A 27484-nucleotide genomic window follows, 5' to 3' on the forward strand; every position below is an offset into this window, starting at 1 on the left:
AGCTGGGAGCATGAGAGGTGCGATGAATCCCAGACAACATGCCACGTTTGGTATGGGGTTGCTCCTTGACTTTCAGTTTAAACTTGAAAGTGTCCGTCTCTATGCACCACTGCAGACCTAAAGCTCTCTCCATTGGTAGCTTGTCTCTGTCCAGATCAAGCTCGAACAGGTTCTTTGACTTGTGTTCTTCTGGAATGCTTTGAAGCACTTTCCGACTGTTACTGATCCATTTGGTGAGATTGAAACCTCCTCTTAGGCAAAGAGCTATAAGGTTCTTTACCATGATGATGGCATCCTCTTCAGAAGGCAGGCTCTTCAGAAGGTCGTCCATGTAAAAGTTTCTGTTGACTGTGTCACTCACTTCTGCTGGAAAGCTGGTTTGGTTATCCTCAGCTGTCCTCCTAAGGGCAAAGCATGCACAGCTGGGTGAAGACACTGCCCCAAATAAATGGACAGTCATGCGATGCTCTACAAGACCACATTCAAGGTTACCTTCAGGCCACCACAGGAGGTATATCCCATACCTTGCCCTCACATGGTTCCAACTGATGTTGTGGCACTGGTTCAGCATAGCCTTTGCTAATGACATCAGAAAGAAAGTTTGTGTACTCACTATGAAAATTAGCATCCTTCTGAAGTTTCCTTTTCAAACTGTGAATACGTTGCTTGGCAACACAGAAGTTGTTTGGCATGGTGACATTTTCTCTTTTGAAAGGCAAATTCATTTTATAATGAGTGTCCTGAAGTTTAACAGAGTTTTCCACGATTTCAATAAACTTCTTTTCCTCTCTTGACATCTCCTCTTTGTTCGTTGGGAGTCGTTTCATTAAAATCATGGTTGTATTGGTTGATTAGCAATTCCTCAATTCTGTCAACAACAGTTCTGTTAACAGTAAGCGCAGGGTAGCCTCTTCAACTCTGCTTGTCATTATTTCCTTGAAGTGGACCATTAATTACCCACCCCAGTAAGGTTCTGACGGCATATGGTCCATCCCCTTGACTGTTAATCACCTCCCAAGGTTCCATCAATTTGGAGGCATTGGTGCCAATTAACAAGTCAACATCAGCTCTTATCCGAGGAATCTGAATATCTTTGAGATAAGGCCATTTACCAAGTTCCTCATCACTGATAATGTTGTCTGTTGATACAGGCAGCCCTTTCTGGGTAAACACATCGGGAAGATTGTAGAAGTGCTTGCCAGAAAATGCTGAGATATCCAAGCCATTAACAATGCAGCTTGATACTGCCTTATTATGACCCATGGTGCGCAGATGAATTTTAGTTATTCGTCCTTCAATGTTCAACCTGTATCTCCATGGATAAGCCTTTCCCTTTTTTCAATGTGCAAAATACTGGGATGACTTTGGTTGCAATGTCTGCAAGTAATGCGCCTGTCGCAGTTCTTGCTTAAGTGCCCAGTGCACAATCAACCAAAACAAAGATCTTTCTCCTTTAGAAAGTTTAACCTTTCTCTGTGCAGCTTTTTTCCTAGTTGTGGACACAGCTCCGATGCATGACCACAAGAACAATATAGGCAGGTAGTAGGGCTTGTCTTTGTACAGGAGATAACCTCCTTCTGAACTTTTAGTGCGAGCATCTGCTTTAAATTCATCAGTAATTGAAGCATGAGTTGCAAAACTGTTTCTTTTGAACTGTGATTTCATTTGAGGCTTGCTTTTGATTCCTCCTTTAACAAACGGAGTGTCCTGTATGTCACCAAAGACTGGATCTGAAGCTATTCTGACCTGTTGCTCAATGAATTTCACAATGTCTGTGAAACAAGCTCTTCGATCCTCTCCGTCCAAAATATCACATGCTCTTGCTCTCCATTTTTCTCTGTTTGTATGGAAGTTTCTGAATCACAGTTTTCATACTTGCTGGCATGTTTAGCTCTTCCACGTATTGTAGTTCCTCCATAGCATTGGAGCATTCACGCAGGTAAAGTGCATATGCTTGGAGTCTTTAATGTCCTCAGACTTAACACTTGGCCATCCAGTGATCTTTTCCATATAGGCTGCTGTTACCTTTAATCCATTTCCAAAATGCTCTTTAAGCAACTGCTTGGCAACAGCGTAACCTCTGTCTGGAGTCATATGAAGGCAGCTGCGTATAAGATTTGCACACTGTGTATGCTCCAAGTGCAATTTATTTATTTTAAACAGGCAACGTTTCGATCCTATGGGATCTTCATCAGACAATGAGGGAAATAGTTGGGATGACTTATATCACGTGACGCCCCACAGGGCACCTGTCGGAAAAAAGAGTGCACCACGTGAGGTGACAATTGGCATAGCATGTGCTCAAAGGCACTGGCTTACATGCATTAAACCACAAGAATTGGCATTGGTGTATGGGATGTGTTTTTTTGCAGCAGATAAAAATTCAGGGCGACGATCTTACTAGATATTTTAGAAAGCTGCTTTGTGGAAGATAAGAGCCTCTTTTTACCACGACTGAAGTTTGATTTGAAATATCCTGGAAAAGCTCTGTTGGGCAAAAATGTTTTTAGCGATCAAATTAAATGAACAGTGCAAGACCTGTCAGTCCTGTCCATTACAATTTAAATAAAAGTATTTGATGTTATACTAAATGAATATGAATATTTCATCTGCAAATATACAAATAAAAATATAAAATGAGATGGCACGAACCTGGTCATTTCTTGCTGCACCGTTACATTTCTAGTCTCTCCCTGTCCCAACTCTGCTGAACTTGGTGAAGCATTTGAAGCCATGGTGTTAAGTAACAGAGATACCTATGGAGAACCATCTCTGTCAAAATGAAATAAATAAATAAAAATGGAAATAAATAAATAAAAACTTAAATAAATAAATATACCTCTGAAATAAGTAAATATACCCCTGAAATAAATAAATAAAATTATTTTTTAATGACACTTTTATTTTTTTAAAGACACTTTTTTTTATTTCAGGACACTTTTATTTCCAAACGCCACATTTATTTATTTCAGGGCACTTTTATTTCCAAGCGCCACATTTATTTATTTCCAGAGACCTTTATTTTGTTAGGCCACATTTATTTATTTCCGGAGACTTTTAATTTGAAACGCCACATTTATTTCCGAAGGCCACATTTATTTCCAGGCTCTTTTTATTTCCAATCCTTGTATGTAAATGAGGGGGCGTGGCTAACCATAGAGCCAGACCGAAGCAACGGAAGCTAACCTGTCGATAACGAACGCTAGCTGCTTCTCAAGGTAAACAGCTACAGTACCAGTACTTTCCCAGACTTGTACGGGTATTTTGTCTGTGTTGTGAGTGCTTACACCGGCGAGCAGTTTCTCTCTTATAAGTTGTTGGAAGTCCACGTTCAATTTATCAATGGATGGGTTCAAGACTTGGAGATTTATAAACTGGCGAACTGCGGGAACATCGTCAGTGATGAAAGGTATGTAAATAGCCTTAACTTATTACCTTTCCTTTAGCATGCTTAGTTAGTGTTTAATGAGAATACATCACTTGTTCATTCTGTGCTCATTCTTTTCATTTCCTGTTGTTATTTATGTACTTAGGTATTGAAGTCGCAGCGCCTCGGCGATCCGCCCTCAAAGCCACTGCACCTGTTCGGCCGGAGCTGCGGAGACCTGCTCTCATGTTAATGCTCTGTTCCAGTTCAAAATACAACTTCAGTAATCACCATGTAGTCTAATATTCTCTGCCCATGTCAATCAAAAACTGAACATTATCTTTGCAAAGGCAAAATTTATGGCACAGCTTTTGTATTGGATCACATTATATTGTACAAATGGTCACAATGTAATAGCTGATCGGTGTATTTACTTATGTCAACTTTTGCAATTTTTTTTAATGCAAGTAGTAGTTTGTGAATTGTTTACCTGAAAGGGCTTCACTTTTTGATTGCATTGCATTATTCTTTAGCACAATTCTTTGCATTATTTGTTCTGTAATACTTGTTATACATGCACCCAAACAATTGCACAATTACAATGGCATTTCTAATAAAAGACAGTCAGACCATCAAAATCAGAATTACATTTATTGTCAAAGAATTACACCACTTATATACACTGATAACACAATGGTATAACAGCAACAATTACAAAAACATAAGTACACAAAGATATACAGATGTGTTGCATACAGGTAAGGGCCTCTGCGTTGTCTCCATCTTGCTCATTTTCTGCCATATGTGTGTTTGCCTGGTCTTTTCTTCCTTTAAGTCGCTCTTATCTGCATGAGTACCGGTCCGACTGAGTAACATCAGAGTAACCCCGGAATTCCACTGGATGCTGTGCATGGTGGAACGGCTGCGCTGCGTGTCCGCTCCGTGCACCGCCGTCCGTCAACACCCACCGGCTGCGCTTGCGGTGCGGCTCCGCCGGACAGCAGGAATCATGAGGACCCACGAGATCTCGTGAAATCAGTTATATAGCAGGATATAGTTCCTATAACGAGAACCACAAAAACCTCTGACCTGTTGAATTCAGGCCTGCCTCCGCTCATTATGTTTTCAAGGTGTAGTCAGAGCCCGTCTACGGAGAGCCTTCCCACTCTCTATTAAGTCCCATTGTAACGAATTTTGGTTGCAGTTCCACCAGATTTCCACTGGGGGCGATCGCCATGAGTGCAACATGAATGGGACTCTATGGAGCTAAACGGCTAAATGTGTCTCTTTCACCCGATTGTCGTTGAGAAATCTCAGATTTGATTGTAGGTTTTGCAAGTTCAACATGGGTTATAGGTCAAAAGTTGAATGAACGAGAACTTATGTCCTTTCGTTTTCTTACAGGTTGAGTTGTTGTTGCCCATAACACGCTAGCATTGTGCTAATGAACGCTGATTGGTCAGTGAATGACTGATTACGACCAGATCCCGCTTGACGGCATCGTGGCATCCGAAGCGGGACCAGAATGTTAAGGCGGACTTTTTCGCCCAAGTTTTTTTTTTTTCGGCCCGGTCTTTTAAAACAACGAAACAGAAACTCTTCTAGCACGATTATTTACCCGTGTCAGCTGTGTTGTCCATGCCTCGAGAGAAAAGAAAGTGCAGAGCGCGAAAGCACCAAAGCAGTGACTGAAGGATTGCCGTAAAGCAGTATCTGGTCGTACGATGTGTATGACGTCATTGACATTTTAAAATACTTTTTAAAGCAAAATAAGTGACTCTAAAAAATCTAACACCCAGCAGTGTGTAATTTCTTTGCATCTCCTTTCAAATTCAATATTCAAATTACTGCACAAAAAATTATATCCTGAGAAAAGTGGATTTTGAGGGGTACTGCTCCATAGACCGCCATTCATTCTGCACTCGTCCTGAGAGCGCCCTCATATGGAACCAGAGTGGAACTGCAACAGTTCAGAACCCGGAAGTTCAGTGAGAGTGGAACTTCTCCCCATATTAGACGTTCTCTGGTGTAGTGCAGCGAAATATGGTCCGCTGTGAACACGGCGTATTTTATTTTGAAAATTAACCGGATGTTTTATTGTTATGTTTCTGCGCACGACTCCCTGTCCCGCACGATCTGCTCTGTGCTGAATTGCTGCGTTGTGGTCCGGCGTCCAGCAAAAATCCAAGTTCTGCGTATCTGCTGTGGAGGCTCCGGAGCGCCTGGAAGCGTGATGGAAGCACACACATTGACTAGAATTGAAACGTATCGGCTCCGCTGCCGTTCCGGAGCGCAGACACAACGCACACACATTCTGTAGAATTCCGGGGTAACCCAGGCGCAGGGATGGAGCCCTGTCGGGGTGTGACTCATTCATTTCATATGCTGGGTTACCTGTGGTAAAACGACATATATCAAAACTCTAAATATCCGCAAATAACAGAAAAGTGAATGTCTATCGATCTACTCATCTACCAGCTGGCTAACTAGCCAACTAGAGACAGCCAGTTAGCCAGCTAGTTAGCTGGTTATCTCAGTTGAGTTAGTTAGCCAGCTGGCTAACTAGCCAACTAGAGACAGCCAGTTAGCCAGCTAGTTAGCTGGTTATCTCAGTTGGTTAGTTAGCCAGCTGGCTAACTGGCTGTCTTGGTAGCAATGATTATGAAGTAAAATCGCATTTTGCGCTAATACATGACCAATAGTAAACAATCAAAACACTCACCCAAATGAAAAGGTCTGGAACATACCTTCATATCTCTCGAACATGCATATACCGCGAACGCGGTCCCTCAGTGAGCGCGATCGACAGGTTAGCTTCTGTACTTCGGTCTGGTTCTATGGTTAGCCACGCCCCCTCATTTACATACAAGGATTGGAAATAAAAAGAGCCTGGAAATAAATGTGGCCTTCGGAAATAAATGTGGCCTTCGGAAATAAATGTGGCGTTTCAAATTAAAAGTCTCCGGAAATAAATAAATGTGGCGTTTGGAAATAAAAGTGCCCTGAAATAAATAAATGTGGCGCTTGGAAATAAAAGTGCCCTGAAATAAATAAATGTGGCGTTTGGAAATAAAAGTGTCCTGAAATAAAAAAAAGTGTCTTTAAAAAAATAAAAGTGTCATTAAAAAATAATTTTATTTATTTATTTCAGGGGTATATTTATTTATTTCAGAGGTATATTTATTTATTTAAGTTTTTATTTATTTATTTCCATTTTTATTTATTTATTTCATTTTGACAGAGATGGCTCTCCATAGAGGTTTCTGGCTGCGGACTCCACCGCACCATGATCCTTCATCAGTCAAACGGGAAAAGAATAACATTATAAGTTAAAAATGCTAAAATTAGTTTAAAAAAAAAAAAAAAAAACATACTATGATAATCAATCGAAACTGACAAATTAGCTATAGGTCCATTGTCCTGCTTGCTAGCTAGCTATAATCTTAATCCAATTTTGAGACCAGAATAATTAACTATGTGAACAGATGAAATAATGGTAATTAAGCCACACACAAAAAAAGGCAGCTCACCTGACGTTGTGGTGTATTACTGTTTATGTGTTCACTTTTTTCCTCCATATTTATTTTTCATTGAACGTTCTAAACGAAGATCACCTCTGACTGGAAAAAGAAAGAGACAGTCAGGATAAACTCATAAGGTCTAAGAGCGTATTAGTAATACAATACTAAATGCATTAGTAATTTCTTAATTTTTTTAACTGCATTGGTCTCAGCTGTTGTAGCTAGCAAACATGTTATCTTAGCATCATAGGCTACGTTGGTTACTTCGTTGATTTAGCGGCAGTAACAAAAAAGAGCTCTCAGACAGAAGAAAATAACCATGTTGAACCATATTTGTTGAACATAACAAAGAATTGTAAGAAACTAGACCAAGCAATATGAACTACTACTTACATGTGGCCGTGATGTGAAGTTTTCTTGTCGCCCTTCTGGTTCACACATCTCCTGCGACAGCTAGCTAGCAAGGACAGATGACCAGTTTCCCTGTATGTTAGCCAACATGATGTCAAATCACCTGGAATTCCTTCATATGACGGTGATAAATGTATAATTTATGTAATACTATGAAAATATAAAACTAACCGAAAACGTAATGTAGTGACGATTAAGCCGATGAACTCCTCTCGCCTTCAGATCCCACCAGCGGCACTGCTGTAAACCACCTTTTACAGTGTTGTCAGGACGCTGCGAAGCAGCCAATCAGGATGACGCTATCCGAGGCTTGTGATTGGTTGGAATAGTGGCACAAATATTTCACTGCACCGTCAGAGCCCGTCTACGGAGAGCCTTCCCACTCTCTATTAAGTCCCATTGTAACGAATTTTGGTTGCAGTTCCACCAGATTTCCACTGGGGGCGATCGCCATGAGTGCAACATGAATGGGACTCTATGGAGCTAAACGGCTAAATGTGTCTCTTTCACCCGATTGTCGTTGAGAAATCTCAGATTTGATTGTAGGTTTTGCAAGTTCAACATGGGTTATAGGTCAAAAGTTGAATGAACGAGAACTTATGTCCTTTCGTTTTCTTACAGGTTGAGTTGTTGTTGCCCATAACACGCTAGCATTGTGCTAATGAACGCTGATTGGTCAGTGAAGGACTGATTACGACCAGATCCCGCTTGACGGCATCGTGGCATCCGAAGCGGGACCAGAATGTTAAGGCGGACTTTTTCGCCCAAGTTTTTTTTTTTTCGGCCCGGTCTTTTAAAACAACGAAACAGAAACTCTTCTAGCACGATTATTTACCCGTGTCAGCTGTGTTGTCCATGCCTCGAGAGAAAAGAAAGTGCAGAGCGCGAAAGCACCAAAGCAGTGACTGAAGGATTGCCGTAAAGCAGTATCTGGTCGTACGATGTGTATGACGTCATTGACATTTTAAAATACTTTTTAAAGCAAAATAAGTGACTCTAAAAAATCTAACACCCAGCAGTGTGTAATTTCTTTGCATCTCCTTTCAAATTCAATATTCAAATTACTGCACAAAAAATTATATCCTGAGAAAAGTGGATTTTGAGGGGTACTGCTCCATAGACCGCCATTCATTCTGCACTCGTCCTGAGAGCGCCCTCATATGGAATCAGAGTGGAACTGCAACAGTTCAGAACCCGGAAGTTCAGTGAGAGTGGAACTTCTCCCCATATTAGACGTTCTCTGGCACCGTGTTGAGCGAGCGTGTTGACAGGATTGAGCACAGACGCTGCTCCGAGCGAGTGCTCCTTGAAGTGAACCTGAGAGGCAGTTTTAGCTGTCGTGTCTCTGCACAGATCTGAACACACACAGAAATGCATTTTGTGTGCCCAAAATAGTTTATTGTTTGCTCAGATTAAATTTATCTCTGAGTGAAAATATTATCTGCTCAAACATTAACTTTTGTGCTTGCAAAACATATTTGTCTGCGCTCAGAACGGCCCTCTGTTCGCTCAAGAATGAGGCTCATAAATAACGCCATAATATGGGAGCTCCCAGTTAACCAGCCTAACAGAGGAGTTTAAGTGAGCTAAAGTTAGACTGGAAATGACTCTCACTCAGTCAAAGGATCCAGTGGTTAGGAGTGTAGCGCCCACTGTTAAGACAGGGAGGAAGTGATGAGGACTGATGAAGCAGAGATGACTTGTAGAGGAGAAAACCTGCAGAGTTTACTGAGCCACACACCTCCCACTCTAAAAACTGACAGAATCTAAGAGCAGGAATCAAAAAGGTAACAGCGCCACCTAGTGGATGAAAGGAGCTGTTACTAAAAAGAGGCTGTGCACCTGTGTAGGTCACTAAATCAAACTGAACTTACCTCAAACATTGTGCATATTATTGTTGATGTGAGACAGAATCAGTGAAATGTTTTGTCCTCCTAGAAGTGGTAGGTGGTTTGTGAAGAGTTTCTGAAAAAAACACTTTATCATGACAAAAAATATTTTACTGCTGAAACATCTTTTTAGAACAAAGTCCTTCTGATTTATCTTTGGACCCTCTTGTTGGTGACAAACCTCATGTTGAGAAACCACAAGATCTAAAAAGCTTCCTGTTATTATGAAGAAGTTCAAGCTCGTCCCACCTGGAGCAGCTGATACATCAGCAACAGTAAAAGGCTGCAAACTGAAGCATCATAGCAACAATATCATAAAATAATATGAATGTGAATATTAAAAATAAACCTGAAACTACATAAATGGTTCCTTGGCATTGGTTGTTTTAAATTAAATAAAATGTATATAACACTAATATCAAAAATAAAACCACTGCAAAAAGACAAACAGAAAGTTTGAATTAAAAGATAAATATAGTCAAATGACTGCAGTTTCACGTAAACATTTTTAACTCATCATCATCATCTACTCCTCCACTGTTCATACGTTAGAAACTCTGTTCTATAAAATCTGGATAAATACACTGACCCAGACTAGTTTTTATTATTTATAGTGAAACAGCTTATTTGATCTAAATGTAATGTTATATTTAATGAATGTAAACCTTGGAGCATAAAAACAGGTGCTGCAGATGGAAGTCACAAGGACGTTGTCAGTATGGAAAAGAGTCACAATTCCCAATGTAGTCTGCAGACTTGTGAGTGAAATCCTTCAACATTCATTAAAATTTGTGCTGAATCTATAAATATTTCTTTATGATTAAGGAGTCATGAAGATTTCTTACCTCTTACACAAAAAATACCAGCGGCTGATAATGTTGAGTGGTGCCACAGCAGGACCAGGATACAGCAGTGAAGTTATACCCAGCTAACTTTACTGACGGGTGTTAGTGAGTGTGAATGGTTGTCTGAACAGGTGCTGCAGATGGAAGTCATTATAGAAACTGATGCAGAAGATAAAATCACTTTCATTCCTTTTATTTTTTAAATGAACACACAAACAACCATAACCAATATTATTTATATCAAGGTTAGCTCCAAGGTTTACATTTTCTTGGATATTCTTTGATTACAACAAACTAAAAACAAGTGAAGATCAATTATTAACACATGATGGTTTCATTCCATATGTTTCTGTACACTTTTAATTTGAGAATAAAAAACAAGGTTGAAGCTTAAAGTTCAAACTAAAACATCACAATACTGTATGAGGATAAAATACAACAGGAAACAATAATAAATGAGTAAAAATGAAGAACTGATATAAAATAGATGAAAACATCAGATGAAGTAATGGTTAAAGTTAAAATCACACAGATTATAACAGAAGTTGAAGATTTTCTTGAATTACAACAATGAACAAAGAGAGAAAACTAAAAAGAAAAACAACCAGAGATCAAATCAAGAAAACAACAGAATAATAAATGAGCAGATGAAGAACTCATCGTCTCATTCATCCTTAAACTCAGCTCCAGCTGCTGTTTATCTCCACGATAAACATGAGAAGAACACGTCACAGAACAGTGGAGGATGGAAACTGATGTCAATCAGATTTTTCTTTGCTTCTTTTTTCTCTACATTCGTTTCAAAATTTAAAATCTATTCAGATGAAACCAGGATTTAGGTGAATGTGCATCTTAAAGGAACAGTCTGACATGTTGTGAGCAGGTAAATGTCAGATCTGTTGTTAAACATGAAGCTCCAAGCAGCAGAGTTTCTGCTCAGCTCAGCATCAGGACTGGAAACAGAGGGAAACAGTTAGTCTGTCTACCAGCACCTCTGAAGCTCACAGGTCAACATGTTCTAACTCAGGTGGTAAAACAACTTCCTGTAGTTGTGATGAGGTGTCACATGTCAGAACATGTTGGCCTGACTCTGTCCAAAGGTGGAGGATCATCAAGGAGCAGTCACCTCCTCCTCCAGTCTCCACTGGTTGATGGTGCTGTGATGACAAGACTGTAGGAAGTCACTGAGCTCAGGAGACAGAGGTTTGACTTTATTCCTGAACCTTCAGACAGAGCCAGGCTAGCTGTTTCCATTTGTTTCCAGTCTTTATGCTAAGCTAAGCTAACCAGCTGCTGGGTGTAGTCTGTCTTTTAACTGTCTGCTGCTTCCTTTGATTAGCAGGGAGTCAGACTCTGAACCTGATGTCAACCTTCTCTGATGAGGATGCTGTGACCTTGTCTCCATCAGGTTGTGTATCAGAGACATGTCCTCTCTGTGACTCCAGCTGTCTTCATACATTTACATTTTAACAAAGTTACAGATAATATCTACAACACTTCTGATCAGTTCTGCTCGTCTAAAGCTGAACTTTCACAGATTTCATTCAGGAATTTTTTTCACCTGTTCTATTGTCATCACGATATAACCAACAGGTTTTTGGCATTTTGAATTTAAATAACAATGAAACTATCCTCTGATCGAGAAAATATTCTGTCAAAATGTCCCAATATTCCACAAATGTTTTCACTGAAACTCAAAGTGGTTCTCAGAGGAATAAAAGCAGACGAGGGTGAAACACACAAATCACTCAAGATATGTTACCATCAGTTTTACTCATCAGTATATTCTCTTCATGGTTGCCTGATTTATCTTTGTCTGTTGTGTCTTCTTCAGGTTTGGCTGCAGAAAGAAAACACAATTATTTCCCCTGAGTTTCCTCTGACACAACATTTCTTTGTGTGTCTGACTCTCAAAGTGTTTTAGTATCAGAAATGAACTAAATCATGTTGTTCTGATCCACTCCTCTTGTTCATACTTCCTCCTGTGATAGTGGTCAAAATCCACAATCCTCATTCTGAACTAAAACAGATTCTAAAGTTCAGATGAAGCTTCATCAGTCTCAGTCAGACTCAAATCAAGTGGGTCTCTTCAGAAGTTCCTGTCACTTTAGAACTGAAAGGAACAGAAACACTGAAAGGACATTTGGTTTAATGAAGGAGAAAACTTTGACAAGTATCCAGTGGGAACAATCAATCCAATAAATAACCCTGATACAGAAGACATAACTTAAAACTGTACCCACTTGGTGATCACTAAGCGGTCATCTTCACATTCGCATCTGTGATTATCATTGAATCCATGTGAATCGTATTTAGTTTAGTGCTCAGCTACACTCTCAGCGAGCATAGATATGTGCTGGTTTTGTTATATTCCTTCTCATTCAATTATTATCTTGTGCCATGCCTATTTTTTTTTTTTTTTAATTTATTTATTTTCTGGATTGGTGTCCAACATGTTTCTGGGTGGGGGGAGGGGTCATTCAAATATAAATATGAGCATTGTGATGCCTCTGTATGTACATCTATGTACCGAACTGTAGATGCTCAATAAAAAAAAACAAAAAAAAAGCAGACGAGGGTGAAACACACAAATCACTTAAGATATGTTACCATCAGTTTTACTTATCATAGGCTCATGAGCTCCGTTCTGTTGATTACCTTCAAAGTCGTCTCTCTCTGCTTCAAGTTTGGCTCTCTCTGCTTCAAGTTTGGCTCTCTCTGCTTCAAGTTTGGCTCTCTCGGCTTTAAGTTCGGCTCCGGCTGAAAATAATATCAAACAAAGTCACATTATATTCACCTCTAAATAATATTTCTGTTCATCTCCAGAACAACAGCTTTAGTTCAGTGAAGTCTGGTGTTTTTGTCAATGTCCATGTCTGACCCAGTGAACAACGACCAACAGTGTGATCAGAAAAAGCTGCAGCTTGAATTGAACTATGAAGAAAATCAAAAACTAACTCCTGGAGTGACCCACATGTTGATTAAGTGTCTATCGGCCAAGTATACTTGGGTATACAAGGAATTTGGTCTCTGCATTTATCCCATCCGTGAATTAGTGAACACACAAAGCACACAGTGTTTTGCTCCTTCTACTTTCATCTCTTTACAACTCGGCCCATTTGAATTCTGCCGTACGTTGCTTTTCTTCTTCTTCTTTCATTCCTCTGCTCTGCTTCCTCATTATTTGTCGTCACATTTTTCTAATCTGCACTCCTTGTTTTTAAAAAGACAAATGTTCCTCTGGGAGTTTGGATTGTTTCCACGCAGGTTGATCTCATTTATCCAGGAAGTATAATGTCCTCAGTAACAGACCAGAGGAAGGTTTTATCATAAGATTCCACATGTACGCTTTAGTCAGATATGTGTATCTATGACAGATGTATGTTTATCTTGCTGTTCTCTTCTCTTCTCTCTTTGCTGTTCTCTTCTCTCTTTCTTCTGTCTGTACCCGGCTGGCCTTAGGCAGATGGGTCCCTCCATATGAGCTGGGTTCTGCTCGAGGTTTCTTCCTGTTAAAAGGAAGTTTTTCCTTGCCACCGTTGCCTTCAGGCTTGCTCTGGGGGTTTCAGGCCGGGTTTTTGTAAAGCGTCTTGAGACAATTTGTATTGTTATTGATGCTATATAAATAAAATTGAATTGAACTGAATTTTTATTGTCCCCTGACATTAGACCACCTGCATGAATGAGATAAATCTGCATCAACAACATCAACATTCAAACTGAGACACAGCAGTGTTGGATAAAACCATGAAAACACTGAACAATCAAAGCAACACAACAGAGTCCAAAGAGTCTCTGACAACATTAACAAGCAAACATGTTCCTCCTCAGTCTGTTTTCTGTCAAAGCTGCACAAGAGCAGAAATCTATCTCATCACATATCAGAGAACTAAACCCATATTCTTCATCTAAGTCTCCCTTAAAGGAATGATTGAGTGATAATCAGCTCTAAAAGACAACAGTCTGTCTCTGTAGGACTGACAGCTCAACTCTAACTGAATGTGTCTTTCATGGTGCTCTCATTCTTCACATGTCAACAGTTCACTGTCAACTCTGGCTGTTTCCACATGTTTCTATCAGTAGATGATGTTTCATGGTCACATGCATCAATCTGCTCTTCAACGTGACCATCAGATTTGAATAATAAAGCTCTTGAATGTCCTGTTGAAGTCTAACTAGTTTTCAGAGGACCTCAGATTAAAACCTGACGCTGGATTAACCTCCACATATTTACAGCAGCGTTTATCAAGGAGCTCAGTCTGCATCTGGACCAGGACGGCTTGTCATCATTGATGGACCAATGAATTCTGAATTCTACCAGTGAACTCTAAAAGAAAATGTCAGGACATCTGTCCATGAGCTGAATGTGAAGAGAAACTGGGTCATGCAGCAAGACAACGAGAACCAAGAACACAAGTGGTTCTACAAAAGAACGATTGAAGAAGAACAAGATGAATGTTTAGGAACGGCCAAGTCAAAGTCCTGACCTTAATCCAATAGAAATGTTGTGGAAGGACCTGAAGCAAGCAGTTGATGTGAGGAAACCCACCAACATCTCAGAACTGAAGTGGTTCTGTTCTGAGGAATGGGCTAAAATTCCTCCAAGCTGCTGTAGACCACTGATCAGCTGTTACCAGAAACATTTAGTGACAAGGAGGTCACAGCAGATACTGGACAAAAGGAGGACATGATATGTAATATTGGCTCATTTTAGTCTAATCTTTCCATTTCATTTGTTTGATTGGGTTCTCTTTGTCTACTTTCAGGACTTCAGGATACAGTAAGTGGTACTGTATGTACTTAATGACAGGAGGGGAGTCAGGCCCCCCAGATCAAGCCTCTAGATCTCAGCTAACAGCCTGACCCTCAGCTCTGAATCCTCCACCAGCATTTCCTGCCTCAGCTCTACGAGCCCTTTGATAAGTGAAGACTGCTGAAGCCCAGATTTGTCACTTTAGCTGATAAAATCTTTGTCTGTATAGTCATCACATTAGAAAAACAGTCAGAGGCACTAAATATAGCCTCAGGCATCATTAAACCATAGAAGAAGAAGGGGACGCAACACAATGAAATAAAAACCAGCAACAGTCAAAGCTCATATGGGGGAGGACAATGTGGAAACTGATGGTGATCAGGAAATAAGTGTTTAAGAACAGAGGATGAACTGTGGATTGTGTCGTCTATAGAGTCTTATCCAGCTGTCAGCGTGGAGAGAAGGAATGATCACAGCAACATTTAAATCTCATTGATATTATGACCTGGGAGTTTTCTATGGATACACACTCAGATTTATTCATTAATTGTCCCAGTCAGGTTAAAGGATGTCAGACTGTGGAAGTATGTTTAACTTCCTCTAACTAAAACTGTTCTGTCCACTGATTGGAGGATTTGAAGTCTGATTATATTTGACAGAAATGTGTTTGGAAGGAAGTTTATGGAAGTTTATACAGAAAGAAAAAATCAGTCAAGACGTCCTGATTATCACCAAATGTTTTTACTGAAACTCAAAGTGGTCCTCAGAGGAATACAAGCAGACGAGGGTGAAACACACAAATCACTCAAGATATGTTACCATCAGTTTTACTCATCATAGGCTGTTGAGGTCCGTTCTGTTGACCAGCTTCAGGGTTGGCTGCAGAAAGAAAACACAATTATTTCCCCTGAGTTTCCTCTGACACAACATTTCTTTGTGTGTCAGACTCTAAAAGTGTTTTAGTATCAGAAATGAACTAAATCATGTTGTTCTGATCCACTCCTCTTGTTCATACTTCCTCCTGTGATAGTGGTCAAAATCCACAATCCTCATTCTGAACTAAAACAGATTCTAAAGTTCAGATGAAGCTTCATCAGTCTCAGTCAGACTCAAATCAAGTGGGTCTCTTCAGAAGTTACTGTCACTTTAGAACTGAAAGGAACAGAAACACTGAAAGGACATTTGGTTTAATGAAGGAGAAAACTTTGACAAATATCCAGTGGGAACAATCAATCCAATAAATAACCCTGAAACTGAAGACATAAAGTTAATGTAACACGCCTACAGTTTGATGAACAGAAAGTTCCTCATCCTCAGAGAACACCAGCATGTGTACATGCTCCTGAAATCTAAACTCTAGCAGTCAGTGCAGATTAAAACCAGGCTCAGTGATGTTAGCATGGATCTAATGTCCAGTTTCCTCCTGCTTGGTTTCACAGCTAACAGCTTGCTTTAGGTTTTGGTGTCCGTAGTGAGGAGGCTGATGTTGTAGCATCCTCCTCTTTCTGAGACGTGTTGTTCATCAGTATGAAGGATGTTTGAATCTCTGTCCTGCCTCTCTACTTTAGGCTTTTCCATGTGACTTGTGCTTTTCCTCCTGCTGTGATCCTGACCTGATCTGAAAACATGTCTGACAGTCTGTCTGGAGGTTTTCTCCACCCTGAGCCGAGGCTGTGATGATGGACTCTGGACTACATCTCAGAAACATCTTCATCTCATCATGCTTCTTATTGGAGCTTTTAGATCATGAATTATAAATTTAAATGGAAACTGTTCACATTATAAATGAGTTGTAATTATTAATTTGAACCAAACAGCAGCTGATCAATGATTTAACTGGAGTGTATTTTATTTTATTTTCTATCTCCTTTAAAACTAGAAACCATTAATGTTCTAAATAATTTAGATGTCAAGAAAATGAAACTCCTAACAAGACAAGAGGTGAATCTACATCACATAGAGGTGAGATCTTCAGTAACATCAGAATCAGGACTCACCTGGTGGTTTGTCTTCAAAGATGTAAAAGAGAAAAGAAAACACATGTTAGAGACGTTTGTGTGAAATCATCAACTTAACAGATAAAACTGAGGAAAATAAAATAAAGAGTTTCTCTGTTTATTCCACAGATATTTTATCAGCTCTATTTTATGTCCATCTTCTCTTTAAGTCAAAACCTAATTCTGGTTTTCCTTCAGTTCTTGTGATCAAGCGACGCTCTGCTGCAGTGAATGAAGCAGCTGTTAGGAAGCTGCAGTCATTGTGGATGAAATAAGTTCATCACATTTGACATATTTAGACAAACTAGTATTTGATGCTCTTTGAAACTGCTCTACAGATAAATGTGGTATATTTGAACAACAGCACAAGGACAATTCTTCTTTTTTAAATCATCTGTTGAACAGAAATATCAACAGATGGAATATTCCAGTAACTTTAGCAGATTTAACTTCTTGTAGGTTTTATGTGGAACTGAGACATTTTCTCTCTTCCAGCAAAATTCCTGGAACCTCTAAATAAAAACATACCTCATATATATATTCAAATATGACAGTCAACAAGAGCATAGATGTTCTGTTTGGAACTGTACATGAGAGACTCATGTTAATTCCTAAAAAGAAGCAACAGGCTGTAGAAAATAATATCAAACAAAGTCACATTATATTCACCTCTAAATAATATTTCTGTTCATCTCCAGAACAACAGCTTTAGTTCAGTGAAGTCTGGTGTTTTTGTCAATGTCCATGTCTGACTCAGTGAACAACAACCAACAGTGTGATCAGAAAAAGCTGCAGCTTGAATTGAACTATGAAGAAAATCAAAAACTAACTCCTGGAGTGACCCACATGTTCTGCTCCTTCTACTTTCATCTCTTTACAACTCGGCCCATTTGAATTCTGCCGTACGTTGCTTTTCTTCTTCTTCTTTCATTCCTCTGCTCTGCTTCCTCATTATTTTATCGTCACATTTTTCTAATCTGCACTCCTTGTTTTTAAAAAGACAAATGTTCCTCTGGGAGTTTGGATTGTTTCCATGCAGGTTGATCTCATTTATCCAGGAAGTATAATGTCCTCAGTAACAGACCAGAGGAAGGTTTTTATTGTCCCCTGACATTATACCACCTGCATGAATGAGATAAATCTGCATCAACAACATCAAGAGTCAAAATGAGACACAGCAGTGTTCAGTGATAATCAGCTCTATAAGACAACAGTCTGTCGTGGTCTTAAATTCCTCCACTGACAACAGTCCTAATTATCACCAAATGTTTTCACTGAAACTCAAAGTGGTCCTCAGAGGAATAAAAGCAGAACAACAACACAACATTTTATAAAAGGTAGAATTTATGGTGGTTGAGTCCAGTAGTTTACATAAGTGTTGACTACATCAGGGGTTTGATCATGAATTATAATTTTAAATGGAAACTGTTCACATTATAAATGAGTTGTAATTATTATTTTCAAACAGCAGCTGATCAAAGATTTATTATTATTTTATCTTTCCTTTAAATCTGGAAACCATTAATGTTCTAAATTTAGATGTTAAGAAAATGAAACTCCTAACAAGACAAGAGGTGAATCTACATCACATAGAGGTGAGATCTTCAGTAACATCAGAATCAGGACTCACCTGTCAAAAAAATCCATGGTTTGCAGTCTTCAAAGATGTAAAAGAGAAAAGAAAACACATGTTAGAGACGTTTGTGTGAAATCATCAACTTGACAGATAAAACTGAGGAAAATAAAATAATAGCTCTATTTTATGATGATCAAGCGAGGTTTTATGTGGAACTGAGACATTTTGACTCTTCCAGCAAAATTCCTTCAGTTTTAAAATGTTTGAAGGTTTTCTCGTGGTCTTAAATTCTTCCACAGCATTTAATGGATTCAAATCTGGGCTCCATTTCATCTTTCTGAGCTGTTCCTTGGTGGATTTGTTAGTTTAGGATCATTACTCTGTTAAAAGGTTGACTTGATCTTTCAGACACATGGCCTCACATTATCTCCAATCACTCTTTGATATTGATGCAGAGTTCAGAGTTGAATCAATGACTGAAAGCTGTCCAGTCTCTGAGGCAGCCAAGCAACCAAACCACAACATTTCCACCTCCAGGCTTCACGGATGTACTTAATGACAGGAGGGGAGTCAGGCCCCCCAGATCAAGCCTCTAGATCTCAGCTAACAGCCTGACCCTCAGCTCTGAATCCTCCACCAGCATTTCCTGTCTCAGCTCTACGAGCCCTTTGATAAGTGAAGACTGCTGAAGCCCAGATTTGTCACTTTAGCTGATAAAATCTTTGTCTGTATAGTCATCACATTAGAAAAACAGTCAGAGGCACTAAATATAGCCTCAGGCATCATTAAAGTTTATACAGAAAGGAAAAATCAGTCAAGACGTCCTAATTATCACCAAATGTTTTCACTGAAACTCAAAGTGGTCCTCAGAGGAATAAAAGCAGGCGAGGATGAAACACTTATACTCGGGTGCGACTTATATATTAAAATATATATCATTTCACATGTTCGTTATTTTCACACTGACAGCCGCGAGAGGGCACTCTAGGCGTATCTGCTACCCCTATTACTCCTGAATAATCGCGGCGGCGCGCCATCTATCTCCGAAGTTGGCAGAATTGCTCAGAAGTGACACCAAGGATGAAGAATTCAATGGATTTAGTGATCTGGAGTGAGATCGAGAGTTTGGTAAACTTGTGTTATGTTGTTTATGCTATAGTTAGCTGAATAACTGTTAATATGTTACGTTAACATACCAGACACCTTTTTAGTCTGTTGTTCTCTATTCTATTGTTATTAACTTGCCTTTCAAGATGAAATGTGTTCTTGGTCTCTGATTTTATAAAATAAATTTCCCTCAAAAAACACGACTTATAATGTTTTTTTCTTCTTCATACGGCCAATGTAGAATCACCAATGAACCTAACCAGCATGTCTTTGGACGGTGGGAGGAAGCTGGAGAACCTGGAGAGAACCCACGCAGACACAGGGAGAACATGCAAACTACACACAGAAAGGAACCAGTCGATAGATGGATTAGAACCCAGAACCTTCTGGCTGTGAGGCATCAGTGCTAACCACCACACCACCGAACAAAACGAACAAATCCAGTTTACCATGTGTAATTCAAGTTAAATTTCCCAGTATGCAAAAAATACATCATGATACCGTGATTTAGAAGGTTTGGATGGATGAATTCGTAGCACTGGAGGCGAGGCTTTCCGAATTGGAAGCACGGTTCCGCACCGTTGAAAACAAACCAGCAGCTAGCCAGGGCCCTGTAGCCGGTGCGGACCAACCAAGGACCCGTTTACACGAAGGGAAGATGCAGATATTTCCCTGCGGTTTGGCCTCTCATTTACACGAAAACCCCGTTTTTATCACAGAAAACGATTATTTCTAAAAACTCCGGCCAAAGTGGAGATTTCTGATAACGCCGGTTATGTGTAGGGGTGTGACGCTCGAAGCTGACGTTTCGAAACAGTTACGTATTGTAACTCCAGATTCTATGAGTATAGGCGCAGCCCTCTAAGAGCTATCGCTGTTGGGTTTATCCCTCGCGCACCTGCGCAGTACTGAGAAAAAATAGTCCACGCCCACCCACAGGGGGCCCCACCTAGACGGAGTATAAATACCCGTGTTAACATACAATCAGCTCCCAAATAAAAGGCTTTTCTTTTAGCCACAGGGAACCAGTGGGGCCCCTAGCTTAGAGGGCTGCGCCTATACTCATAGAATCTGGAGTTACAATACGTAACTAACGTTCTATTTCGTATAGGCTACGCCCTCTAAGAGCTATCGCTGTTGGGATAAGGGCGTAGCAGGATATAGTCTATGCCACACTGGTTCCATACAGTACCAGAAGCACAAACATACCCGCTACTTAAAATAAACACAACTCCATCCATGCCCAACCATTACGCCGTGCGTAATGACGCAGTCCACATTCCTCAGAATATACTGAGGAGAAAGGACAGTTGGGAAAAAAAATCAAGACGAATGATGAAGTCTCGCATTGCAACAGAGGAACAGAGCAGAGACAAGAATAAACACATCACTCTGACAGAACACTCAGAACAGAGTGAGTCATGGAAAACTGGGACACATCCCGCAGATAAAAGCGAACAAAAGAACAGGGGGAAGACCAAGATGCCGCCGTGCATATGTCTTCCACCGTCATTCCTCCATGTAAAGCTGTGGAGGACGCGATTCCTCTGGTGGAGTGCGCCCTGATGCGCTCCGGGGGGTCCGACCCGGACGCAACGTACGCCTGTGTAACCGCCTCACACAGCCAGTGTGACAGGCGCTGTGCAGACAGAGGAAGCCCCTTAGATTGGTCTCTGTAATGAACAAATAGACGCTGAGAGCGGCGTGTAGAAGCCGTGCGCGCCACATAGCATGACAGCGCACGCACTGGACAGAGAAGATGAGACATGGCTTCTTCCTCTGATCTGTGAGGAGGGGGGAAGAACCCCTCCAGCGTTACCACTCTTGATCTGAACGAACTGGTGATGCTTTTAGGCGTAAAAGCTGGGTTCGGGCGCAGGACAGCTGAACTGCCATCTCCCTGTATTCTGAGACATGATGGAGCCACAGAAAGAGCAGACAAATCACTGACTCTTTTTGCAGATGTTAAAGCCAAAAGCAGGGCCGCTTTAATGGACAGAAACTTGAGCGGAACCTGATCCAATGGCTCAAAAGGAGGTTTAATCAGCGCGCGTAAAACCAGCGCCAAATCCCACTGAGGAGCAAATGAGCGAGACACAGGTCGATTTCTCCGCACACCTCTCAGAAAACGCTTCACCAGCGGATGACTGTAAACTGATCTGTCACCAAAACCTTCGTGACAGGATGACACAGCCGCAGTGTAAATCTTAACCGTGCTGAAAGCCAGATTCCTGTCAACCAGTGTTTGCAGGAAAGAAAGCACATGAGGCAGAGGACACGCAGTGGGGTCTAAATTCCTTTCTACGCACCAGCGCTGAAAGGCTGCCCACTTTGCCGTGTATGACGCTCTAGTAGACGCGGCCCGTGCGCCCTGTATCGTGCGCACAACATCCTGAGAGAGGCCTAACCTCTCTAAACGCTGCCGCTCAGCGGCCAGGCCCATAACCGTTGCCCCAGCACCGGGTAACTCCTGATTGCCCCTCCTGCCTGTAAAAGCGCGTCCCCGCGCCACGGCAGTTCCCAGGGCCGGCCCGACACTAGTCGCCGCAGACACGGAAACCATGACGCACTCGTGCGCACCGGGGCTATCAGAACCATGGACAGCCGCTCCTCCAGCACTCGGTCCAGAACCCGAGGGATGAGCGGAACCGGTGGGAAAGCGTATAGAAACATCCTGGGCCACGGACGATGTGCGAACGCGTCCACTCCCAGCGGAGGATTGTCCCGTGAGCTCAGACTGAACCACAGGTCGCACTGTGCGTTCCCGAGTGCAGCAAACAGATCCACTTCGGCTCTGCCGAATCTGATCCACACCTGGGAAACCAGATCGGAATGGAGGCTCCAGTCCCCCTGACGGGGGCCTCCCCTCGACATGATGTCTGCGCCCCTGTTCAGTTCGCCCGGTATATACGCTGCTCTGATGGACAGACAGCGTGTGTGCGTCCAGCATAAGAGCTGTCTCGCTATATTCAGCAGCCGAGCAGATCGAACCCCCCCTTGACGGTTTATGTATGCCGCTGTAGCCTTGTTGTCTGTGCGAATCAGCACGTGCTGATCGCGCAGCACAGGGGCGAAGTGCTGAACCACTTTCCACACTGTGAGAAGCTCCAGAGCATTTATGTGGAGAGACATGTGAGCTGGCCACCGGCCGCTCACCACCTGAGACAGACACGTCCCCCCCCACCCTGAGAGAGATGCGTCTGTGAACACCGAGATATGTGACGTAGCTCTGCCCAGGGGAATCCCGCCCGACAGGATGCGGGGATTTCCCCAGTAAGCCAAATCGGGACCCACGGAGGGAGGAACGGAGATCATTCTCCTCCGGTGACGCACGGGGTCGACACGTAACCGAATGAACCATCTCTGTAAACGCCTCATGTGGAGGAGACCCAGAGGGACAACCACGTGAGCTGCTGACATCATCCCCAGCAGCCGCATGAGCGACAGCGCTGTCACCACCCGGGGAGGCGCGACACGCTGCAACAGGGCTGTCAGAGCAGCCACTCGTTGCTGTGACAACCGTGCTGTCATGCTGGCAGAGTTCAAGTCCACGCCCAGGTATGTGATGGACTGGGAGGGGAAGAGAGAGCTTTTCTTCCAGTTTATGGTGAAGCCCAGGTTTGACAGATGTGACAGCAACTCTGTCGTTTGCACCAGAGCTTCTTCCTCGGATCGAGCTAACAGCAGTAGATCGTCCAAATAAAACAGCACTCTCATCCCTCTTTTGTGTAACGGCTGCAGAGCTGTTTCCACACATTTGGAGAAAGTGCGAGGGGCCAGGGAATAACCAAACGGCAGGCGGTTGTACTGATATTGAATCCCCTGGAATGAAAAGCGCAGGAACTGTCTGTGCTTTGGGATGATGGGAACGTGAAAATATGCGTCTTTCAGATCCACTGACACACAGTAATCTCCGAGACGCACACACTCCAGCACTCTCTTGACCGTCAGCATGTGGAAAGGTCTGACCATTATTGATTTGTTGAACAGGGACAGATCCAGAATGGGTCTCATTCCCCCTGTTTTCTTGGGAACCAGAAAATAACGGGAGTAAAACCCCCGGTTTTCCTCCCCGCGAGGAACTCTGGAGATTGCATTTTTCGCCAGAAGTTCCTGCAACTCTGACTGGAGAGCTAGACGCTGGTCCTGAGACGACAGAACCGTCTCCACAATCCCGTTGAAGCGGGGAGGTGGAGAGGCGAACTGCAGGGTGTAACCCCTGTTTATCAGCCTGCTCATCCAGCTGTCCATCACACAAACGCGCTGCCACACCAAGGAGCGCTCGGAGAGCGGGCGTACATTTTCCTGCTTCGCTGCCGTTGTCATGGAAACGAGCTGCGACAGAGCCCTCGCCGCTGTCACGTGAGGCGGGGAAACCCCGGAAGTGACCCATGGGGGGCTGCTGACGAAAGGGCTGAGAGGGAATCCCCGAGAGCTGCGCTGCAGCGGAGGATCTCCCTGAAGCCGCGTTAGACGCACTAACAGCAGTGACTTTACATCGCCGTTTAGTGGGAGAAGGTCCACAAACGCGATGATGCGACATGTCAGCGCACTCGCTCCCTGCTGAGAGAGAGGAGCCGCAGTTTACGGGCAGGTGAGTGTGTGAGTGTGCGTTGTCCACACGAGGCGCACGTGCGGCTCTCGTGGGCTCATTGTCACACAGGTTTCCTTGTGCAGGGGAAAAATCTGTTTGATAAACAGAGGTTGTGTAGTGCTTCAACACTTCGAGACCGGGCTGTCCGCTAACCGGCAGGTTAGGGAGAGCCGGCTCGCTCTTTGTGGGGAACATGTGAGTAACTACAGCTGTGTCAGCAGAGACAGGTGCAGGTTGTTTGTTCGGTAGGATGTTGCTTATTAAGGGAAGATGTTTTTGTTTTAATTCAAAACAATCTGTCCCACTAACGACAGCGTTAACATCAAGAACATTAACACACATGTCCCCCCCCTCATGTCAGCGTCTCCGGCCCTGCTTATTCGGAGGCTCAAAGAGAGGGTTGGCCCCGCCGTAGCCGGAGTGGGCGGCTTTCGGGGCCTTCTGAAAAGCCTGCCGACCAGCCGAGGAGGGTGGGAAGGGAGGCCGACCCGGTGTGGCGGAGGAAGCCGAGTGATGAGGTGCTGTTCCCGCAGCTGCAGGAGGTCGCCTCCGGCCCCGGCGCTGCTCGCTGCCGTGCCGTCCGCCGTCGGGACGGTTAGGACGGCGCTCCACAAAGCGCTGCTGGCGCGGAGGAGGCTGGCCCCAGTGCACGTGACGTCTGATGGACTCCGCTTCCTCTGAAGCGGCTTTCATGGAGTCCACCATGGCACGAAAACGCGGCCCAAACAACCCGTCCGGGTGGATCGGAGCCTCCAGGAGTTCTCTTCTGGATGCCTCGGGAATGCGAGTCTGCTCCAGCCACAGGCGGCGGTGCTGCAGAGTCGCCCAGGCGGCCTGTCGGGCCATGCAGACGGCGGAGCAAGCGCAGAGTGTGAGGGCGGCGCTGGCTGCGTTGCTTAGCTCCGTGGCTAGCTCGGGAGGCATCCCGGGGTCTGCTGCGATCTTCAGAACGCTGGAGAGCAGCAGGGCGATGTTGTTCGTCGCAGCAGATGCTTGGAAGGCACACTGGTGGATCCGGTCTGCCTGCCGAGCGACGTATTGGTCTCTGGGTGCAGGCAGTAAGAGCCGCCGTCCGGCTGCCGTACCGCTGACACCAAAGAAGGTGGTGAGGTTGTCCTCCAGCGGAGGTACAGCGGGGAACCCTCTGTCGCTGAAACCACCGACTTTGGTGATTGGCACGTAGGTGGAGACAGGTGCCTTCAGGTTCTTCGGGTCCTCCGCCGCGCCCTCCTGGTACTTCCGGATGGGCGGGAAGAGAGGCCACACGGCGTCTCGCCTGCTCGGCTGAGCGAGGGGAAACACACCGTACATTTCGTCCGGCTGTGCGGACTCTTGAGCCGGCGGAACCGGAAGCTCCCGGCGAGCGGCCGCCTGCTTAATAATGTCTGGCAGCTCTTTAATTAGGCCGCCAATCGATGGCAGGGCGGTGGTGGCAGAGGAAGGGATCCCGGGGACACATCCTGTCCCAGCGTGCTCCAGCTCTTCCGGCTGGGGGAGGGGAGGGACAGGGAAGTCAGCCTGCGAGAGCTCAGACTCGTCCGAGTCCGATAAGTCAGGCGGGTCCAGGACATCCAGGGCCTCCTCCACGGTGTAGGTCTCTTGCAGAGGCCAGACATCGTCCACCGCCGTGGTGAAGAGTTCAACCCGCCGCCGCTTCTCTTCAGGAGGGAGGAGCGCGCAGTACGGGCAGGAGGACCGCGAGGTCAAGGCCAAGCCAGCGTGCTGGGCTCCCAGGCAGATCCCGCAGCGGGTGTGGAGGTCGAAGCCGGAGACACGGCCATCACAGGAAGAACACGGCCTGTCCTCGTCCGCCGAGGAGGCTGCCGTCGCCGTCGACATGGTGAGTTTTTGCTAGCTAGCTAGCTTCTTGAAGAGTCTTAGTTTCTCAAAGTATTTGCAGCTTGGTGGCTGAAAGAAAATGGGGAGCTGATTGTATGTTAACACGGGTATTTATACTCCGTCTAGGTGGGGCCCCCTGTGGGTGGGCGTGGACTATTTTTTCTCAGTACTGCGCAGGTGCGCGAGGGATAAACCCAACAGCGATAGCTCTTAGAGGGCGTAGCCTATACGAAATAGAACGCAAGTGTTTCGAAAAGTGTTTCGAAGTGTGGTTCAAAACGCCCATGTCACGTGACCATGGCTGAGCAAGGCTTCGTGGTGGTTCAAACTGGTTTCAACAGGGGGCACACTAATTCGCCAAGTCCCACAATGCTTAAAAGCCATTCAAACAAACAAACAAATCTTCGTGGGTTTTGTGTGAGGAGAGATATTTTGAGAGATAGCGACATTGCGACATATAGAGACATAGCGATTGATTTTGTGATTGACAGATAAGGTTAGTGATATAGATTAATTGACAGGCTCGAGACAGACAGTGAGCGATAGTTTAGATAGATATAGTCTAGTGACGTTAATATTAGATAGTAGCAGATTAGCGCGAAGTAGACTAGGTTACAGTTGTAGTGTTTGGTTAGGTTAGGATATAGATAGGCTAAGGATGGAGATGCCACGTAGGAGAACACGTTCAGTGGCGTGGGAGCATTTCCATCTAGAAACCCCTCATATGGTGAGATGTATGTTATGCGACAGGTCCCTTGCCTATTGCAATAATACGTCCACCATGTTGCGCCATCTGAGGAGCTGTCACTCTGTAGTTTTCCGGGACACAGAGGAAGCTGCCCCCGTACCTAGGCCTCCTGCTGCTGCTGCTGGGACACTGCATACAGGTCTGTTTAGAAACATGTTGCCCGCATAGCTCAGTGGGTAGAGCTGGTGACCCATGTACCGAGTCCTTGCTGCAGCGGCCCAGGGTTCGAGTCTGACCTTTATTTAAAAATAATAATAATAATAATAACTATAGAAAACACAAAGCTTGTAGGCCTACGCCTAAAATATTAAACAATGTTTTGTAAACTGTTGTACTCCTGCTGTCAATCCAATTTACGAACCTGAGAATTTTTTTGCTTCAAACTGCATGAAACTACCAAGATGTCCTGTATTTTCTAAATGTAGTCGTAATAATGTCTAAAAGTGAGTGTCATGTTCATTTAAAGGCAGGCAGTACCTCCCAAATAACAAACTATGACACTGAAATAATAAAACATCTGTAACAAGCAGATATGTATAAAATGCTGAATTTTCTGTGGGATAAACTAGTTCAGACACTTTCAGCATCAGCAGGGCATCGAACCTCGGCCGTTCGGGCCGAGTGCATATGAGTTAACCACTGAACCACCTGGCGGTTTACGACAAGTTGCGTTCCATGTCGCCTACTTATATTCTTTGTCTGAAGCAGTTGTGCTTCATGGTCAAAATGTGATGTTAGCAAAACAGGCCACTAGATGTCACCATGGAGTTACGTGTGTCGGATTGTTTCGAAGCCTTGACACAATTCCGGTGCAATTGCTTCGAACATTTCGTTGTT

General features: G+C 43.5%; 1 protein-coding gene and 1 long non-coding RNA gene across 2 annotated transcripts in view; both read right to left on the minus strand.

Moving 5' to 3' along the window:
- Positions 1-10210: 10210 nt before the first annotated feature.
- Positions 10211-15668, minus strand: LOC311486389. Its single transcript, XR_014698999.1, has 3 exons — positions 15606-15668; positions 12692-12793; positions 10211-11873 (listed from the first exon to the last, which is right to left on the minus strand). It is a non-coding gene; the product is annotated as an uncharacterized lncRNA (long non-coding RNA).
- Positions 15669-16772: 1104 nt separating this feature from the next.
- The window catches only part of LOC311486871 (butyrophilin subfamily 1 member A1-like), a gene marked incomplete at its 3' end in the record, with an annotated part of 38482 nt that continues 27770 nt past the window's right edge, over positions 16773-27484 (minus strand). The window contains exons 11-12 of the mRNA XM_084542888.1: positions 18414-18440; positions 16773-16795 (exon numbers count right to left, since the gene is read on the minus strand). Coding sequence (XP_084399014.1) covers positions 16773-16795; positions 18414-18440 — 50 coding nt within the window. The remainder of the gene's footprint in view (positions 16796-18413; positions 18441-27484) is intronic.

The sequence above is a fragment of the Chelon labrosus genome (assembly GCF_963514085.1).
Source record: "Chelon labrosus genome assembly, chromosome: 4".
Taxonomy (NCBI): domain Eukaryota; kingdom Metazoa; phylum Chordata; class Actinopteri; order Mugiliformes; family Mugilidae; genus Chelon; species Chelon labrosus.